Source organism: Acinonyx jubatus, chromosome C1, assembly GCF_027475565.1.
Source record: "Acinonyx jubatus isolate Ajub_Pintada_27869175 chromosome C1, VMU_Ajub_asm_v1.0, whole genome shotgun sequence".
NCBI classification, from domain to species: domain Eukaryota; kingdom Metazoa; phylum Chordata; class Mammalia; order Carnivora; family Felidae; genus Acinonyx; species Acinonyx jubatus.
The window spans coordinates 9,331,621-9,352,406 of NC_069381.1; the positions used below are offsets into that span (position 1 = coordinate 9,331,621).

Here is a 20,786-nt window from a genome sequence, read left to right on the forward strand (position 1 = left end):
ATTTTTTCATACCTTCTGTCTTTATTCACTTGGAAGATAGAAAAGAAAGTCAAAGATTCCTGATGGCTCTTTTCACAGAGGATTTGTGACAACTTACGGCAAAAGCATGTGCAATGAAGTCAAAGTAAAAGATGCACAGAAGTGGACACACAACTGGAAGATAGAAGATAAAAGGGAGGAAGATAAGAAAGCAGCATGTTTCCCAAAGGAGCCAACAACATGCCACACTCCAGGCAGGTAATTATTATTATTATTAATTTATTGAAGCATCATTGGCATACAGCATTGTATTGGTTTTAGGTATGTGACATAATGATTCGATAGATGTATGCACATACATTGCAAAATGACCACCACAAAAAATTCAGTTAGGGGCACCTGGCTGGCTCAGTTGGTGGCGGCTCAACTCTTGATCTTGGGGTCATGAGTCCGAGCCCCACGTTGTGTGTAGAGATTGCTTAAAAATACAACCTTAAAAAAAAGTTTAGTTAATTTCATCACCACACATAGTGACTTTTTTTTTTCTTGTGATAAGAATCTAGCAATTACTCTTAACAATTTCAACATACAGTATTGTTAACTGGAGTCCTCACGGCACATGGCATCCCTTGGACTTATTTACCTTGTAAATGGAAATTTGTACCTTTTGACCACCTTCACTCATTTTGCCTGCCCCCACTCCCTGCTTCTGGCAAACACCAGGCAGGTAATTCTTATCTTGAGAAAGGAGAGAATTCTACTAAGTCTTTAGATGATGCACTGAAAAGAGTTTCAAGTGGGAGTTATATTGATGATAGTAACTGCTATAGCAAAATATACACTGAGTGCATTTGCAAAAGCAAATTGCACGTGCCTATTTCCCAAAGCCAAGGGGGTTTGAAAAGGGTTGGTTCACTGGTCCCTTCACTGTGGTGGGCTGAATAACATCCCCCCACCCCCCTCCCAGAGATGTTCATATCTTAATCCCAGAACTTGCAAATATGTTACCTTACATGGCAAAAGGGACTTTGAACTTGTAATTAAGGATTTTGAGGTGGGGAGATTATCCTGGATCATCCAAGTGGGCCTAATGTAATCACGAAGGCCCATATAAGAGGGAGAGACAGGAGGAGGCAGCATCAGAGAAGGAGGTGGGATGACAGAAACAGAGAACAGAGTGGTGCTGGGAGGGGATCCTGGGATTCCTTGGCTCAGGAATGCAGGCACCTCTAGAAGCTGGGAAAAGGGAGGAAACAGGTGTGAGCCTCTAAGAGGAATGCAGCCCAGCTGATACCTTGATGTTAGAACTTCTGCTTCCAGAACTGTGTGAGAATAAATCGGTATCATTTCAAGGCTCTAAGTTGGTGGTAATTTATTATAGCAGCAGTGGGAAATGAATACATTATTCCTCCCTTCCTCCATGAGCTCGACACTAACCAGAAAACAGAATAGGGGTCAAGGATTTGGAGATGAAAATACCTCTGTGCTGGACATTTTCCCTTTGTCCCCCAGGTAGGCTCCTCACCTTCCTCCACCCACTCTGTAGCCTGGGAAACTGACCTGCATGGACCCCGCCAAGAGCATCCTTTGCCCTCTGCTTTCCTGAAGGGCCTGGGCAGAGGAGCACAACAGCATGAGAGCCTAGGAAGGAAGGGGAGTGACAGTGGGGCCAGCTCTATCCCCGTGGGTTTGCCATGTGTAAGCTGTGTGCCTCAGCTCAGCTCACAGGGAGCCCTTTCCACACAGCCTTGGTTCTGCTATATTCCCTCCCCTCTGGGAGGGAGAATGGAGCCCTGCTGTTACCGGCTGTGCTATCCTGTGGGCTCTTTGCAAATTATCCTAATATGAGGGTCTTAGTCCATTCAGGCTGCTGTAATAAAATTACCATAAACTGGGTGGCTTAAACACAATAGAAGGCTGGGAAGTCCAAGATCAAGGTGCTAACAGATTCCATGTGTGAGAACCCACTTCCTGGTTCATTGACAGCTGTCTTTTCTCTGTATCCTCACATGGCAGAAGGGGCAAAGGAACGCTTGGAGGTCTCTTACTAGGGCACTAATCCCATTCATGTGGGCCCCACCCTCATGACCTGATCACCTCCCAAAGGGCCCACCTCCAAATATCATCACACTGGGGATTAGAGTCAGCATATGAATTACAGGGGGACACAAACATTCAGTCTATAGCATGAGTAAGCCATCCAATTCCTGCTAGGACCCTGATACATCACCTTTCTTTCTGATAAAGCTGATTATCAGAGCATGTGGCTTAGGTGTGTGGGCAAGGGTGCTGCCTGATATTAGGAACAGGGTCCCAGGCAGCATTGAACATACATACACCTCTCTCTGGAGGCACCTGGCTACAGAGAACAGGATGCCCCTTCTCTGCGGGCAAACAGATGTCACAGCGAGCTGAGCATGCCCAATTCCTTCTCCATTTCACAAAAGCCACTTCTCCTCCAAGGGGAAGAGTGAGTGCAGAAGTAGAGGGAACGTAGAGTGTTATTTTTCTAGAGATTGCTTGGCCCAGGGGAGAAGTACACTCAAATACTTCTTAGCTTCTGCCTTTGGGCAAGTAGAATTCAAGGCAGGAAACGTATCGTAAAAGAATACCATTCGATGTTGATAAGGGTGCTGTTGTGGGTTGAATTATGTCCCTCTAAATTCATATGTTGTGAGTTTTTAAATTAAAAAAAAATTTTTTTTTATTTTTTAAGTAATCCTTACACCCAACATGGGGCTCAAACTCACGACCCTGAGATCAAGAGTCACATGCTCTACTCGACTGAGGCAGCCAGGCACCCCTAAATCCATATGTTGAGCCTAACCCCCAGTACCTCAGAATGTGACCTTACTTAAGAGGTAAGGTCTTTGCAGCGATGATCAAAATGAGGTCCTCAGAGTGGGCCTCACTCCAATACAACTGGTGTCCTTGTAAAAAGGGAAACTGGACACAGAGACATGCGTAGAGGGAAGACAGTGTGAAGATACAGAGCGATGACAGCTGTCCAAAAGCCAAGGAGAGGGTCCTGGAGCACACCCTTCCTGCACAGCCCTCAGAAGATATCAGCCCTGGTGACACCTTGGACCTCCAGCCTCCAGACCTGGGAGACTCTAAGCTTCTTTTGCTAAAGCCCCCCTTCCCCCACCCCCACCCCCAGCCTGGGGTCCTTTGTTTAGGGCAACTCCAGCACGCTGAGAAAGGCGACTTCCGCAGGAAATATATAACTCTGTGCCAAATGACATCGCAGCAAAATACACAAAAGAAAAGACTGCTAGAAATTCCCCAATGAGCGTGCAGGAGCACAGACACCACAAAGAGACGTAACAGGAGTACTTGACCTGACCTTGGGCTGGGGACTCCTTGGCAGTCTGTGGTTGGACTTCAAGGGCCCTAACATCACGATCAAACTATTTCTTGTGCCAGATGCTGGCACTCAGCACCCTCCTTACTGTTCTGAACCCTCTCCTGTGTCTGGGGGTTAAATGCAGGAGAATGGCGCTTCCTAGGCCATCTTGCCCACAAGGCTGCAGTTTGTCTCAGGAACATCCTTCCCGGAAGCTCTGGAAGGCAGCTAGAAGCGGAAGCCATTCTTCCTGGGCAGCGCCGAGCATGCGCACGTGAGCACCAGCCGGTGGAAGCCTCCACGTTTTGCACGCGCCTCCCGGTGTCCCCTGGCGAGTCAGCCCTCTTCCTGTTCCAGAGATCAGTCAGCAGCGTGGTTTCTTGTGACACCTGGGGTGCTGTTTACTGAAAGCCTGCCCTCCCTCCACCCTGCCCACAGTGTTTTGAATTCCCTGTATTAGATCTCCTCTTGCTTGTTGGACAAAAGGCTGCGTGGCAGAACGATCCTATGAATCCGCCAAACTCCATTTCATTTTCATCCTTAGGTAGATGGAAGGTTTGCTCCCCCCCCCCCCCCCCCCAGAGTCCCATGCATTTCGGTGAAGCCATGTGAATGTGTTCCGGCCAACGGGATGTATTTCCAGGCCTGGCCCTTAAGTTCTCCTCCACGGGTTCTTCCACGAGCATATCATTCCTGGGGCTCCTGGCAAGGCACGGAGGATCCGCGGAGGTCCTGGAAGATGGCAGAACATCAGACGGAAAGAAACATGGATCCTGTAATCACCAAGTGGTGCGGATGTTCATCAAACACGCCAGTGTCTGTGTTGGGAGGGGAAAATTAGTCTTTATTCTACCAAAATCTTTTGTTATAGCAGCTAGAATTACTGATCCTAAGTAATATAACCAGGAAATAAAAAATGGTTCGGTGCTTATATGTAGGCATTCCCTCATTCTCCCTGTGCTTTTGCATAATTTCTGGGTTAAGTGTTTATAAACCTCAGTGGTAACAGACTCTAATCCTTCTCATAGTAATTGATCTATGCATATTTTCTATTTCTTGGGTGAAATTCATATATATTTTTTAAGTTTACTTATTTATTCTGAGAGCAAGAGAGCACATGTGTGAGTAAGGGAGGGGCAAAGAGAGAAGGAGAGAGAAAATTCCCAATGATAGTGCAGAGCCTGACGTGAGGCCCCATCCCATGAACCAGTGAGATCATGACCTGAGCTGAAATCATGAGGCAGATGCTGAAGCAACTGAACCACCCAGGAGCCCCCAGATATTTATATTTTGACAAAGAAAATCTTCATTTTCAAAATCATTGCCATATAGTTTCATGTACTGTAAAAAAGATCTTTCTAAGCATAATAAGAGAACAGATGAGAGATTTCATTGTGTAAAAATTACAAACATCAATGCAGAAAAACGACATTAACAAAGTTAAAAAAGCAAATAACTAGAAAATAATCCTTAAAAATATTTAAAACATTTTTTATTGAAGTATACACTCCATACAGTGTGATATTAGATTCAGATGCACAGCATACTGACTCAGCAATTCTATACATTACTAAGTGCTCACCACAATACGTGTGGTCACCGTCTGTCACCAATGTTATTACTACAAATATCTTTTCAAGTCAGTGCAAAAAGATAAACGAAAATAGAAAATTTTAGATACAGAGTATGAAGACACAAAATAAATTCACATGAATCCGTAAAGTAAAAACCTCAAATAACGGATAAAATATGAAAGAATGTTCTACTGCATTGGATTCAAATAAATGCACACTGAAAGCTAATGGAGTTACTATTATTATCCCCATCTTACAGTCTTGGAAGCTGAGGCTCAGAGAGTGTATTGTAACTCGCTCACGATGAGAATGCTGGATGAGGCAGAGCCAGGATTCAAATCCAAGTCTTACTAGCTCAGGGTTTTTCATCCTGGGCACTACCAGCCTGTTGGACCAGGTACCTCCTCGCTGTCGGGGCCATCTGTGCATTGCCGGATGTTAAGCAACGTCTCTGGAACATACCCCTGCGATGCCAGTATCAGCCCCCACCCTGCCCATTCTGTTGTGACAACCAAAAATGTCTCTAGACATTGCCAGTTCTCTCCCGGGCAGGTAGGATCTCCCTGTGCTCTGACATCATGGTGGGGAGGTGGAAGAGAAGGCAGCCGTCATCGTTATTACTGCAGATGTGGGACTTGTCATTAGGGAAGATTTTGAACAGTGACATCGATCTCTGACCTAACCTGAAAAGGCAGGTAAGCTCAAATTTTCCTGCTTTACAATGAAAAGGACAAAGCTTGTTCATTCATTGCTTCATTTGGTAGACATTTGCTGAGCACCTGGTAAGTACCAAACCCCGACCTAACCTCTGAGGATAAAGCAAGGAACAAAGCAAAAATTCTTGTCCCCACAGAGGTGCCACTCCACAGACAATAAACAAACAAGTGAAGTATGCGATATTTCAGCCGATAATAAAGGCCATGAAGAAGTGGAGGGTAGGATGGGCATAGGGATGCTGGTGGGGAGTTATACCTTTAAATAAGGTGTCCAGGCACAGCCTCACTCAGAAGGTGACATTTGAACAGAGACCTGCAGTAGGGGAGGAGTTGAGCTCAACCATTATCTTGGGGAACACTGTTGCACAGAGAACCACAAGTACAAACACCCTGGGACCTCCTTGGCAGACTAAGGAACAGCGAGCATGGCCAGAGTGTAATTAGGGGGTGAGTGCCACCAGAGCACAGGTGGAGGGAATGGTGTTTGTGACATCCATGGTGACTTCTCCAAGGCCATTTCTTTTTTTTTTTTTAAGTTTATTTATTTATTTTGAGAGAGAGAGTGCGTGAGGGTCCGAGGGAGAGAGAGAGAATCCCAAGCAGGCTCCGCAGTGGCAACACGGAGCCTGACGCGGGGCTCGAACTCACAGGCTGTGAGATCATGACCGGAGCCGAAACCAAGAGGTGGGCACTTAACCAACTAAGCCACCCAGGTGCTCCTCCGAGGCCATTTCACGTAGCAGTGCTCCAGGGTGTAGCTGGAACTTTGGAGCCCTCATTTCCAGCTGAGTCAGGCTGCGTGAACCACTTTCTCCTCTGCATGGGCCCTGCCCTAGAATTATGTCCTCACCTGAGTCTGTGACTCACCTGGGCTGGGCCAATGCTGTGGAGATGGGGAGGTGGGGAGGGCAGGTTGTGGTGCATAAGTGGAGGAGGGCTGCTGACTCCTGACCGTGTCTGGCACTGGACGGCCTCTTCTCTTAGCCTCCTCTGTGCTGAAAAACAGCATGATGGCAGTCCTGCTCCTGCCCCTTCCCATGGCAGCCTGTGCGTTCTTGGGGGTTGGTCTGTGGGTAATCTGCAGCCATTTCCTTACTGCGGACATCCCTGCAGCCATCGGCCACCCGGTGAAACTGCGGGTCCTGGATTGCCTTTTCCTGCTGTTGTTGAGATGGGTGAGTTCCGTGTCTGATTTTTCCTCTCCGCCTGAGGGTTCAAGGAGGAGGTTGGGAAAACACATGAGAAGATTCTAGTTGCATCGACGCAGCAGCAGAAACAGGCTGGCTGCATTTTGTTCTCACATCCGAATGATCCCTGTTAGGGAACCTATTAACTAAGAGGTTCTCAATCTCTTCCTAGCGTTGCTCAAGCTGTACTGGGCTCAGAGCCAGAAAATGAAAAAAGATTTACTTCCTCGGTTAAACAGGAAAGAAAGGTCAATTCCAGTGCCACCCTCCCTGCCCCTGTCTTACTGTCTTCACAGCACACACCATGAAGCTGTGAAGACAAGCATGAGTTAGTCCGGATTTTGAGCCCCCATTACCACCTGCCTAGCTAGAACCAGCCAACAACAAAGGCACATGCAGCCAATCAGTAAATTAGTACAAATGAGCAAAACTTCAGAATGTAGCTTTAGATACACACACACACACACACACACACAATATTTTTACTACTGAGAGATGGAAAACTGTTCATGTCATATAGTCAGATTCTGCTCATTGCTACTGGTGTGTGAATTTAATAGAATAGATACAAACAGATCGTGGGGAGAATTGTGTCAAAGTTGCCAATGGGGACTGGTTGCGCTTTTCCAGAGGGCTGACAGATTGAATACAGAAAACACAGTTAAGTCTCTTATGCAACGGAAGGGACTCCCTGGTGTCTTCTTTGCTTTCCTCAAGCTCAGCTAGTATCCTCATGATTGTTGTTCTAAATTCTAGGTCAGGCGTATTACTTATATCTGTTTCGATTAGATCCCTGGCCGTGACCCCTTTTTGTTCTTTCTTTTGGGATGCATTCCTCTGTCTTGGCATTTTGTTTACGTCTGTGTCTTCTGTGTGTTCTGTTTCCTGCTCCTGAGAGTTATGGCTATAATGTTCATTTATTTATTTTGAGAGAGAGCGAGAGAACGAGCGGGGCAGAGGGTGAGAGGGAGAGAGAGGGGGAATCCCAAGCAAGTTCTGTGCCATCAGCATAGAGCCTGACACAGGGCTCGATCTCACGAAGCTCGAGGTTGTGACCTGCGCTGAAATCAAGAGTCAGACGCTTAACTGTCAGAGCCAGCCAGGCGTCTCGAGAGTAATGGCTATATTAAGAAGACCTCATATACTGGCCAGGGCCTGGTGCTTCAGGAGGGGTCTCTGGTGTATGCCGTGTGCACTCTGCTGCTGTGTTTTGGCTGCTCTTTCCCTCAGGTCAATCCTCTGCAGAACTTCTTGCTTGCAGTGGGGTGTTTGGACCTTGTCTAGTGTGTGGCGAGCTTTAACTAGGAGTGTTTTACTCTGCTTGTTAAAAGAAGCTGGATCCTATTTCCCCTAGAGCTGCATTCTGTGATCAGTAGACCTGGTGTGTGTGTGTGTGTGTGTCTGTGTGTGTGTTGGGGGGGAGTTGCACTGGTCTTCTGGGGGAGGGGCCTGCTGCGGTAGCTCTCAGGGGGACTTGCCCTAGTTCAGAAGCACCTGCAAGGTGCAGGGGGGAGGGGCTTGGAGTAAGGGGCTCCAGCTTCCCCTGGGTGATGCTGTGCTGCCCACTGAAGTCTGGCAGTGTGATGGGCTGGGGAATGACGTCAGTCCTTTCTCTCTCTCTCTCTCTCTCTCTCTCTCTCTCACCTGGAGCAGGGAGTTCTCCCCTGCTGCTGCTCAGGAAGCCCTCACAGAAGAGTGGACAATCTCCCTTGTGTGTCCCAGGTGTCCCTCAGATGCCCCTGCCTCCCTCTGTGTCCTGGATTTCTGCTGCCTGGTGGCACAGTACTCTTGTGTTTTATCTCAGGTATCCGGCTGTGTTTCACAACTCCAAATTCAGGGACCCAGTGTGGCACGGACCCATGCTGATCCTCTGGGGTAGGGTCTCACTGTGCTGTGGCCGGTGCCTGTTTGTCCCAGAAGGGCAGTCGCATGACCGCGCAGGGCTCGGAGTTTGTGGTAAAGCGCAGCAAAAAGCCAACGCCAAGGTTTGCTGCCCTCTGTCTCTGTTCCTTTGCTTGTGATGCTTGTGAACAGGGCAGCATGTGGGCGCCTGGGGCTCTTTTGTCCCCTGAGAGGCTGTGCCACCTCTCCCAGATGCACTCCAAGCAGGAAAACTGTGTCTCCCAGTGTGACCCAGGGGATCCTCAGACCACACTGCCCACTCCTGGGCCTCCTCCCTCCTTCCCTGAAGCACCGCTAAGCCCACCAGGCCACGCCTCTGACTTCTTTGCCTTCTTTGGGTCCCCCTGCTTGTGCAACTTGCGATGTTCGGCCCCTCTTGATTTCCCCGTCAATGGTTTGGGCAAATGTTTTTCTTATGTAGTCCCCTGGGCCCTGCTCTCTCTCTCTCCCCCTCTTTCTCTGTCTCTCAATCTCTGTCCTCTCTCCATGATCAGGGCTCCCTTCCCTCTGCAGCACCTACAATTCTTTTCTTCCCCAAATCACGTCTCTGCACCTTCCTACCTTCCACGATGTGGCCTCTTTTTCTCCTTCTTGTTGCGCAGTTTGTTCTGTGAGTCCTCAGATCAATTTTCCTGGGTGATTTGACATTATCTAGCTGTGTTTGAGGGATGAGGCAAGCCTAGGGCCCCCCTACAGCTCCACCATCTTAACGCCCCCCCCCCCCCCGAGGCTGAGGCTTTCTCAACTCTCTTACATAATGAAAAGCAAGTGCAAACACCTGTTCCCATGAAGACCCCTTCCTGGAGAAGAACCCACTGGCTGAAGGCTTCCTATGTCCAGCTTTCACAAGATCTGATGATTTGTCCTCTGGCTTTCCTGACCTTGACCCTCATAGTCTGTAGTCTGGGCTCCCAAATACGATGACTCAGTTTCCTCATCTGCAAAAGAGGGGGAAGTAGTAGTCCAGACTCCATAGCATGTTGTGGGCTACGATGAGTTAAACCGTCCTGAGTGCAGGTTACAATTCCTGGCATAAAGGAAACCCTCAATACGTATTAGCCTTATTACTGTTTGTTGACTTGCTTTTTTTGTTTGTTTGTTTTGGTTTTGTTTTTTTGTTTTTACAAAGATGTGTCATGTAACTACGATGTGTCGTCCACCAGTTGTGGCTCTGGGATCAATGAGGGGCAAGAGAAATACAGTCCCAGATAGAGTCTGCCTTCAGGGAGCTTATAGTCTCATGGCAGTGTTGGTGGGGAGACAGAGAGAAGAATCAGGCAAAACCACTATAAACCAATCCATTTACAGTGTGGCGAGTCCTTCCAGCAAAGTGAAAGAGGGCTTCTTCATCCGGGGTTCTCTGAATCCCCAAGGGGACAGAAGACAAGGGGTCCGTGAAAGTGGGTGGGGTAAAAAAAAAAACGCTCCATTTTCACTCACCTCTAAAGGAAATGCGGCGTTCCCTTCCATGAAGAATGAAGGGGACAAACCACAGTTGTGACAGCACAACCTGGGACTTTGTCACCAAGAGGAACCCCGCATATTTCCAGAGCGTATTACAGCCATTGCAGATATGGTGAAAAATTGCACGGATGCCTCATTTCTTCGAAGTAATAATGATATTAAACCAGCCGCTAGATCTCGCTGTTGTGTGCTCGTATGTAATCCCACATATTTTATTTTAGGTGTCAAAAACATTCTGTGACGAGGTCCACAGGCATCGCTTAAAGCCAAACTGGCATTGGTGCAGAAAGGGTTAGGAACCACTAGAAAGAGGGTGCCTGGGTGAGAGACGACTTTGTTTACTTTTATTTTGTTATCATGCAAACTTTCAGATATGCACCAAAGGAGACAGAAAACTATGAGGATGCCCCATGTACCCTCCCCCCAGTACTGATTGCTGACTCCTGGCCAATCTTGTTTCACTGGTGCTCCCACCTTTTCCCCCTTCTCATTTCTCAGGAAGTGGACCTCAGACATCATATTATTTTATCCAAAAGGTTTCAGTCATTATCTCTGAAAGACCAGAACGCCCTCACCTTTTAAAAAACATAACCACAGTGTAGTTATCACGTCTTTAAACTAGCAACTAATGCTTAGGACGACTGCATTGGCTGGGCTGGTCCAGGAGGGCCTGCCCCGGGAAGAGAGGTCACGTCCAGGCCACAGTTGGGGGTGTTCTGGGGGAGAGGGACCCTCATGGGGTGGCCAGAAGCTCGGTTTGTGGGACCGGGTGTCAATTGTCTGGGGAAAGAGGATGAGGGGGCAGTGTGGGCCAAGGTGGGGTGGGCTTACTACAGTGTCGCAAGGGCGCACGTGGACACGTGGTCCAGCCTGCCCTCCAGCCACTCCGCTGGGGGCACGGGTGGCGGCTGCACCCGAGCGCAGCACAGACTGAAATCCTTCCGGCCTCATTTCCTCCTCTCTCACCAACAGGGGATGATTTTTGAGAAACTGAGAATCTGTTCTATGCCCCGATTTGTCCGTTTCATGCATGATCTGAGGCCACTGAAGGAGGATCCGGATGTCGTGGTCACAGACCTCCGCTACGGGACAATCCCTGTGAAGCTGTACCAGCCCAAAGTGTTTTCCTGCATCCCCAGGCCTGGCATCGTGTTCTACCACGGCGGCGGGGGGGTCCTGGGGAGCCTGAGTAAGAGTCTTTCCCTCAGACCCCACCCATAGTATGACAGTCCCAGAGCAGAGCTGGGTGCCACCCACCTTCCAGCAAGAGGTGGCACCCCAGTCTATAAGCCGCTGTAGGACCTGGACAGTTAGCGGGTCCCAGATCATCCAGGTGGCAGAGATATGGAAGGTACTGATCTCTTTCTGGAACTAAGGAGACCTATATATGCAACATATATATTCATATATTCATATGCTATATAAATATATATATTCATATATATGCTCTATTTACATTCATATATTCATATATACACATATATGTATATGTATGTGTATATGTGTGTATCTATGGATATGTTTATATCCATATATATATGAAATATCCATATATATATATATATATGAAATTCACACAACATAAAATTAACCACTTTTTTTCTTAATGCTTATTTATTTTTGAGAGAAAGAGTGTGAATGAGGGAGGGGCGGAGAGAGGGAGAAACAGAACTTGAAGCAGGCTCCAGGCTCTGAGCTGTCAGCACAGAGCCTGACACGGGGCTCGAACTCACGAACTGCAAGATCATGACCTGAGCAGAGGTCGGACGCTCAATCGACTGAGCCACCCAGGCACCCCAATTATTTATTTTTATTTATTTATTTATTTATTTTTGATAGAAAGAGGTCCCAAGCGAGAGAAAGGCAGAAGGAAAGAGGGAGAGAGAGAGAGAGAGAGTGAGTCCTAAGTGTGGAGCTCGAAGTGAGGCTCAACGAACTCACCCCATGTGGGCTCAAACTCAGTGAACTGTGAGATCATGACCTGAGCCAAAGTTGGACGCTTAACTGACTGAGCCACCCAGGCGCCCGCAAATTAACCACTTTAAAGTGTACAATTCAGTGGTGTTTAGTACGTTCATAGTGTTCTACAACCAGCACCTCTATTCAGTTGGAAATAGGATTTTTTTTAAAGTGGAAATAGCTGAACACATGTCCTTTTGTTTCATACCAGCTATCGTCTGAGACAAATTCTGGTACAGACAGGAGAACCAACAATTTGAGGAAAATCAATGACAGAAAAAACTCAAAATCGAGACCGTTTTATTATCTTAGCCCCCCCCTCCCCCACGCACTGGTGTCCCATGAATTCAAGGGAAAAAACCCTTTTATTTGGTTTCAGCCCTGCCTTCCGAACTGTGGAATGTCAGAGGCACACTGCAGGAGCTTTTGAGGGTAAGGGATTTGATGCGACCATGGTTTTGGTTTGGTCTGCATAATGGATGGCGGTAACAGTCAGTAGGTATTGATAAATATTATTAATAATTAATATTTACACAGCAGACACTGTGGAAGCCCTCTATGTAATAGTTATCTCATTAACCACCCCCCCCCAAAACAACCCTGTTATTATCATCGTACCCATTTTACCGATGTGGCAGTCAAGCCTCAGGGAGGTGAAGGCACTTGCCCCAGACTACTTCGGCTCAAGCTAAAAGGAGGCAAAGTCGGGATGTGAGCTCCGGTCTGAATCGAGAGCTCGCACCCCTGTGCTCTATGGCCAAACGGCATCTCAGATATTTTGAATGGATTGCAGAATCAATGGGGATGGGGGGAAATCTTAGAGGAAGTTCTTCAGACGGGATCTCAGAGGAGAAGTTCTAGAAGGTGGGGAGGAAGGACTGCTCCACAGCGGGAAAGAAAGTTTGCAAAACCTTGTTAGGATCAGCCCCAGCTCTCTGTCTGTGGTGGTTGTCAGAGAGAAGGGGGCAGCTCATGGTGATGGCTGGCAAAGGAGGCCACTAATCTTCCTAGTGAATGTTAAATACCTTTTATTTTCTAGAAACCCATCATGTCATATGCTGTCATCTGTCCAAGAAGAGTGGCTCAGTGGTCCTATCAGTTGGGTGAGTAAAAGGCGGAGGGGTGGTGCTGGATAAGGGGGGGTGGAGAGCCTGGCTTGGGGCGGGCAGGGGGATGCAGGGACACCAGGACACCGGAGCAGGGGATGATGGGCTGTGAGCAGTGGTGAGGAGAGGGTAAGGGAGAGGCAGAGAACAGCACTCCTCCCTGTGGGTGGCCCTCGGGCGTTCTGTGCATGGTAACATCTGGAAGCTGTGTGGGGAGTGGTCTTCTCTGGGTAGATCAAGTGCAGGGCTTTGCAAACATGAGCCCTATTGGTGGCACAGAAGCACGTTCCAGACACTTAGCACCTCCTACGCGAAATGCCACAGTGCCCTGCACGGTAACAGACAACCTCGGCCATTGCCATAGAATTCCCAAGTGCTCCCAAGAGGGAGGTCCACCCCGGTGAGACATGGGGCAGGGGCAGGAGAGACCTGGGGTGGCCCCTCCCCTGGCAAAGTGGACACATAAGAGGAGAGGTCACTGTGGTCAAGTGGCCTCATCCTCCCTCCCCTGCCGCCTGACACCTTGTCCCATGGGGGCAGGATGGTTCCTTCCCGATTAATCTTTCCTGCGGTTTATTTATTTATTTATTTATTTAATATATGAAATTTATTGTCAAATTAGTTTCCATACAACACCCAGTGCTCATCCCAAAAGATGCCCTCTTCAATGCCCATCACCTCCCCTCCCCTCCCTCCTACTCCCCATCAACCCTCAGTTTGTTCTCAGTTTTTAAGAGTCTCTTATGCTTTGGCTCTCTCCCACTCTAACCTCTTTTTTTTTTACCCTTCCCCTCCCCCCATGGGTTTCTGTTAAGTTTCTCAGGATCCACATAAGAGTGAAAACATATGGTATCTGTCTTTCTCTGTATGGCTTATTTCACTTAGCATAACACACTCCCTGCGGTTTCATTTAAATGCGCATTCCAGGGGTGCCTGGGTGGCTCAGTCGGTTGAGCGTCCGACTTTGGCTCAGGTCATGATCTCGCGGTCTGTGAGTTCGAGCCCCACGTCGGGCTCTGTGCTGACAGCTCAGAGCCTGGAGCCTGCTTCTGATTCTGTGTCTCCCTCTCTCTCTGCCCCTCCCGCTCATGCTCTGTCTCTCTCTCTCTGTCAAAAATAAATAAACATTAAAAAAAAATTAAAAAAAAAACATTTTAAATGCGCATTCCAGGGGCGCCTGGATGGTTCAGTTGGTTAAGCATCTGACTTCAGCTCAGGTCATGATCTCGCGTCAGGCTCTGTGCTGACAGCTCTGAGCCTGGAGCCTGCTTTGGATTCTGTGTCTTCCTCTCTCTCTGCCCCTCCCCACTCCTGCTCCTAAAAAATTTTAATAAATGCACATTCCATAGAGCAGTACCAATGCCAATGTCTTGGTGGGAATACATTTCCCAGCTTCCATGTGGCACAGCTGGTTGAGTTAGAGTGAAAGATACAGAAATTGGTCCTGGATGAGGCAGAGGACCCCAGAGAAACCACTCACTTTACAATTCTCAGCTCCCAAACCGTATCTGCAGTGGGGTAGACGTCTTGATCCAAGTGTTGGCCATGATATGCCTTACAACTCTGGTCACTATAGTATGCCAGCAAATCTCTGCAACAGAATTATTTTATGAATCCAAGATAGATGAGGCTTTAGAGTAGAAACATTGCTGTCCTGGCATGAACTCAGGGTGGCTTAAAAGAGGAGGCATCGCGATGGGAATGGTTGGCAAAAGTTCGTGGGTCCCACAGAGTATTTTTTTTTCTTTCTTTCTTTTTTTTTTTTTAATTTTTTTTTCAACGTTTATTTATTTTTGGGACAGAGAGAGACAGAGCATGAATGGGGGAGGGGCAGAGAGAGAGGGAGACACAGAATCGGAAACAGTCTCCAGGCTCTGAGCCATCAGCCCAGAGCCTGACGCGGGGCTCGAACTCACGGACCGCGAGATCGTAACCTGGCTGAAGTCGGACGCTTAACCGACTGTGCCACCCAGGCGCCCCTTTTCTTTCTTTTTTAAATTTGAGACCAGCATTTAAAATGGTAACATTTCTCACAACACCCAGATTTCTGGAATCTCTTGAGAAACCGGGAGGTCTAGCATGCCACGCTGCTGACCTCCATGGCAGTAGTGCATGGCACACCTTTAGGACAGCAGTGGTCCAGAGTGGACGTGGGTGATCTGGAGGAGACCCGTACGTTAACTGCTGGCCCCTGGTGGTATTTATGTCTGCAAGATCCTCCCACAAAACCTGCAAGCATGGCAGGGTTAATTGGAATTGAAACCCAGGCAAATCTGGAGTTGCTCATAGAAGAATCATAAGAAAAGGGGACAGCTGTGAGCCAGGGAAGGACCCATGGGTAGGTTCAGAAAGATGGGGTTCATGTTGGTGATTGCTAAGTTGTTGACCCATAGGCAGATGACAGGGCTCTCGTGGTCACAGCCTGTCTCCCAAAGGGTCATTTAGATGGAGGGAACAGCAACCGCCACTCACGGAGCCTGTGTGCCAGGCTTCATGCCTATCACCTCATGGAAGCCTCATACCATGAGTTCACTTTCTTGGGCTTCAGAAAGAGAGGCTAATGGATGAAATTTGGTCTAAGGGATGCTAGACATGTATTGTTGGCTCTCCTAGGGCGATGAGCGTAAACCGTGTTCCTTGGTTCTTTTTTAGATACCGCCGCCTGCCCCAGCATAAATTCCCGGTGGCGGCACGAGACTGCATTGCAGCCACCATCCACTTCTTGAAGTCCCTGAATGTGTATGGGGTGGATCCAGATCGGGTCGTGGTCTGTGGTGACAGTGTGGGAGGGGGAATGGCCACAATAGTTTGTCAAAAACTTTTGGACTGTCCAGATCTCCCCAAGATCCGTGCTCAGATCCTGGTCTACGCCATCCTCCAAGCTGTGGATTTTCAGTCCCCTTCTTTTCAGCAGAACAGGAATATCCCACTGCTCAATTGGAATTTTGCCTTCTACTGTTGGAGTTGTTACCTGGACATCAACCCCTCCTGGAAAAGCACCATCATGAAAGGTGCCCATTTGCCTGCTGAAGTCTGGGAAAAGTACAGAAAGTGGTTGGGTGCAGAAAACATCCCGGAGAGGTTTAAGAAGAAAAGCTACCGGCCGATGCCCCGTGAGCCCCTAAACGAGGCTGCCTACCTGGAGACAAACCTCGCTCTGGATTTGATGAACTCACCCCTGATCGCAGAAGATGAAGTCATGTCTCAGCTCCCCGAGGCTTGCATTGTGAGCTGTGAGTATGACCTTCTCCGGGACCATTCACTGTTGTTCAAGAAGCGGTTGGAGGACTTGGGAGTCCCGGTGACATGGCACCACATGGAGGATGGTTTCCACGGAGTGCTTAGCACCTTTGATATGGGCTACTTGCAATTCCCCTGCTCCACGAGGATTCTAAATGCCATGGTCCATTTTCTAAATAAGTTGTGACCGTCTTTCCTTCCTGTTAGAGCTGCGGAAGTGTGTGTTCAGCCACGATCTGGTTCCCCAATGGGACTCTTTGTTGTGATGTAGGCCAGGCTGAGTGGGGCTGGGGAGGGTGTCGAGGTTGCCATGTTCTTCTTGCTTCAGCTTCTAGAACTGCAGAATGCGTGTTTCTGATGTCTCAAGGGAGAGCAGTAGGAGAGACAGGTTTGGGGGGAGGGTGGGACTCTGTTCATGTTCGTGGTCAGGAAAACTTGAGCTGCAGTGGCCATTGGAGAGAGTGAATGATCATGTAAGGGTTGCCTGTGGCTTCCCTGAGGGAGAGTTCAGGCTGATGTAGGCTGTAGGTAGCACTTGGCTAGCCTTGGAATGAAACGGGCATCATGTGCAATCCCATGGGCTTTTTTCAGCCTAGCTCAGAGGATGGGGCTCTGATGTTCTAGACTGCTGAATGGAGGTGGGAAACTGGTGTCACTCTCCCCCTGTGGGTACACGGTAACATTTCTCCTGCTGTTCCTCTGCCTCTGTGCTCAGAGTTTTGACTGTCTGGGCTTGAAGAGTTAGGACAGAATGGATAGGTTTTCCATAGCGGTTGGCACCTAGAGGCTGATGAAGATAGCCAAGAGCCATCTGGCCAGGGAGCTCTGGATCTCCTGGAGTCAAAGGAGCCAAAGGGCTGAAGATGTATTAGCAAAAACGATTTCTGTCTGAAGACACACAACCAACTCAAATTGGCCTAAATCAGAGAAAGAATGTATTGGTTGATGTAGCTATGAATTCCAAGGATAAATCAGGTATGGTTTGATCTAAGAACTCAGACGATGCCACCAGCTGCCTTCTCTTCTCCTCTGCATTTACTTCACCTTCACCTCTGCATATGGGTGGCCCTGAGCAGCTCCATACTTACATTCTCTAGAGTCAAGTCCGTCCTTATAGACTTGCCTCATTCTCAGCCATCCCAGAAGAAACCACGTTGTAACTCAATAGCTCTGTGGGCATTTTGGGTGGTGCGTCCAGGTGCCACAACTAAGGGAATGGAATGTTCTGACTGGCCAGGCCTAAGTCCCATACTGGCCTTGGAGTGAAGGATGGGATCAACTCCACCCAGTGCTTGGACTGAGCATGAGGGAAGGAGAGAATATTTTCCTCACATCAACACTCACTCTTCTACAGTAGACATCAATGCTTACTCTACTGAGTGGACATCAGTGCCAACTCTGCTGGGTGGACATCAATGCTTACTCTACCACAGAAGCTAAATGAACTCTGAATCAGAGTACTTGGATGTGGCAAGGGATGTCAAGGACCACTCAACAAGTTGGCCACTTGTCTGTGAGGAATAAAAATTCCAATGAAGGGGCGCCTCGGTGGCTCCATCGGTTGGGTGTCCGACTTCAGCTCAGGTCATGATCTCGCGGTTCATGAGTTTGAGCCCCGCATCAGGCTCTGTGAGCCTGCTTCAGATTCTGTGTCTCCCTCTCTTTCTGCCCCTCCCCCGCTCACACTCTGTCTCTGTCTCTCTCAAAAATAAATACATGTTTAAAAAAATTCCAATGAAATGGATGGCCCAGGTTCCCAGGCTGGCCCTACCTGGTCTTCAGGTTGGCTAGCAGCTATTATAGGCCAAGATCCAAGTCTACTGCACAGAGACCCCCGTGCATGACCTTAACTGGCTTTCAGTTGAATGCTCGTGCTGAAACACGGGGCAAAGAGGAATCCCATCTGGTGGCTCCTCAATCCATTCACAGCAGGAGACCAGCAGGTGTCTTTGTTGGAGAATTAGGAACCACTCACTGAAAGCACCTCGTCTGGTGGCCCCTCAGCTGTTGGGCAGCACTGGGATCTGAGGAGCATGGTCCCTTCTAGAATAGGTCTCTGAGCTGAGTCTGGGTAGACTCCTCTCCTGGAATGTGGCCTTCATTGTTTTATGCTGCCTCTGACTGAGCTGGCCTTCTGGGGAGTTGGGTGGTTAGCTCTCCTACTGTGGGATGGCAGGGGGTGTGTGAACCAGTGGAGGACCATACCCAAGGGAGATGAGTCAGTTACGTTTTTGGGGCTGGAAGAACCTCTGGCTTTGAATTTCCACTGCCCTGTGATAAGAAAGCAGTTGCTTCGAGCTGTTACCCTGGCATTTTCCAGCACGACAGCCCTGCTCACACCCACAGGCTAGACATTCAGATAAGAACCTGGAGCTTAGGATTCTTGCTGTAAGTTCCCACTCTACTTTTCCTGGGCCACCTTTAAAAATAGCCATGTAGGGTTGAGTCCACAAGAAGTTAGTGACCTCTGCCACAGCCACCTTATCAGTAGCAGGTGCTTACTACCCTGCTCTCTCTCCTGCTCACTCGAGACCTGAAACAGAGGACTTGGCTCATTGTGCATCACAACCCCATTTCTGGAATCTATAAGCAATAAATCTTGAGACTTTACTACCTTTGTGTGAGCATGTTGAAACTGCGCCTTCAATCAAAAAGACCCCCAGGTTTCTACATCCCCAAGATCGGAGCTAGGAAACTGAGGGAGCTGCCTGCCCACCCTACAAGGGAGGCTCACACCTCCTCACTCAGCAGGTCATAATCTGCAAATTCTTAACCTAATACACCAGCTATGGTCCCCCCAACAAGCTCGTGTGTTCCTCATGTGAATTCTACAAAGTAGGTATTCTTTGTTTTTTAAGTTTTATTTTATTTATTTTCAGAGAGAGAGAGAGAGTGAGGGAGCTGGGGAGGGGCAGAGAGAGAGGGAGAGAGAGAATCGCAAGCAGGCTCCGCACTGACAGTGTGGGGCTTGAACCCACGAACCATGACATCATGACCTGAGCCAAAACCAAGAGATGCTTAACCAACTGAGCCACCCAGGAGTCCCCAAAGTAGATACTCTTAAGCCTATTTTACAGATGAGGACACTGAGGCTCAGAATCATTAATAACATTGCTCACTTCCTGTCTCTTTGTGGTAAGGTTCAAGACCACGTGATTGGCCAGGTGCTGTGCATTGTAACCCTGATCCAACTGATGACACCCCTTTTCTGCTGTGCCCCATGACCCACTAGCTCGTTCCTTTCCTCCTCGTTCAGAATTAAAAGACACAACTGAGCCACATGACCTTATTTGAGTCATTTGCCATCCACCTAGGTGCCGGCTCCTGTCTGATCTGAGTCATGTTGAAGAAACTAGGTGTTTTTGCCTCCTGGTTTCCTTTGCTTTTTCAACTGTAGCTTTCTTGAAGTCCGAATGACTTTGGAATTGGTCATCGTAGGCCTTTCCAGCTGAGGTGCCCAGCTAATACCAGCTCAGGGGAGGTGGGCACCTATGTATACCATTAAACCTGGACGCTCTGCAACTGTTTTCTCAGTAATCTGCCAGGACGTCTCTGAAAAGATCTGCCAGTTAGCCTAGGGCAAGTGCCATCTGATAAAGGGCAACATGTCGCATCCCAAAGTGCTCTCATTGGTCGGGGGGTAATTGAGGACGAGGTCCTAAGGCAAAGTTGAGAAATGGGCAAAATTAGCATCTGCTGCTTTTCGGTCTACTTCCCTTTCAGTGTCCTCCTTGGGGTCCTCCTCACCCCCACCCAGGACCTCCAGGCCCTTCTGACCCCAAACCTTGTCTCCCCCTCTGCTCCAGAGTGGCTGCTTACTCTCTGTTATCCCTGGGCTTCTCTGGGCTAGTCTAGGTTAGGTTCTGCCACAGTGACAAGTGGTCCCCACAGTCTCGGTGGCTTATAATAGCAGAGGTCTATTTCTTGCTCCCATTACACGTTGCATGGCCTTCACAGGTTGGCTGGGGCTCCGCTCCACATTTGTCTACTCCAGGATCCAGGCTGATGGGACAGCCTCTCTCTGATATGTCTCCAGTCTTGTGGCAGAGGAGAAAAGAACACAGCAAATCACACACTGACTCCTCAAGCTTCCATTCTCCTTTCATTGGCCAGAGCAAGTCTGACATTGATAGCACAGAGAAGCATCATCCTCCCCAGAGAGGGGCAGCAGATATTTTTTTGGACAATATTACAGCTTACCATGCCCTCAATCATAATATTTCCATTCTACCTTTAAAATTTAACTTTACATTATGTAAGTGATAGACAAAGATATTATCTTAAAATTTTTTTTTAATTTTTTTTTAAGTTTA

The 20,786-nt window shown here is 48.4% G+C and overlaps 1 protein-coding gene across 2 annotated transcripts; it reads left to right on the forward strand.

The window, feature by feature from the left end:
* Positions 1-328: 328 nt before the first annotated feature.
* Positions 329-19,083, forward strand: AADACL3 (arylacetamide deacetylase like 3). 2 transcript variants are annotated; one of them, XM_027060369.2, is made up of 4 exons: positions 329-6,790; positions 11,141-11,357; positions 13,167-13,230; positions 15,886-19,083. In XM_027060369.2, the coding sequence occupies exons 1-4, from the start codon at positions 6,623-6,625 to the stop codon at positions 16,658-16,660; spliced, it is 1,224 nt and encodes a 407-aa protein (XP_026916170.1). In that variant the 5' UTR covers positions 329-6,622; the 3' UTR covers positions 16,661-19,083. The 2 variants fall into 2 exon arrangements, with proteins under 2 accessions (XP_026916170.1, XP_053063325.1); XM_053207350.1 differs by lacking the exon at positions 329-6,790 and having other exon boundaries at positions 8,248-11,357; positions 15,886-18,905.
* The last annotated feature ends 1,703 nt before the right edge of the window (positions 19,084-20,786 follow it).

What these genes read in the sequence shown, in the direction of transcription:
- AADACL3 (XM_053207350.1), top strand. Translation starts at nt 10,904, where the DNA reads ATGGGGTGGCCAGAAGCTCGGTTTGTGGGACCGGGTGTCAATTGTCTG. An exon ending in GGGGGTCCTGGGGAGCCTGA is followed by an intron (nt 11,358 to 13,166) that starts GTAAGAGTCTTT and finishes TTTATTTTCTAG; the next exon opens with AAACCCATCATGTCATATGC. An exon ending in TCAGTGGTCCTATCAGTTGG is followed by an intron (nt 13,231 to 15,885) that starts GTGAGTAAAAGG and finishes GTTCTTTTTTAG; the next exon opens with ATACCGCCGCCTGCCCCAGC.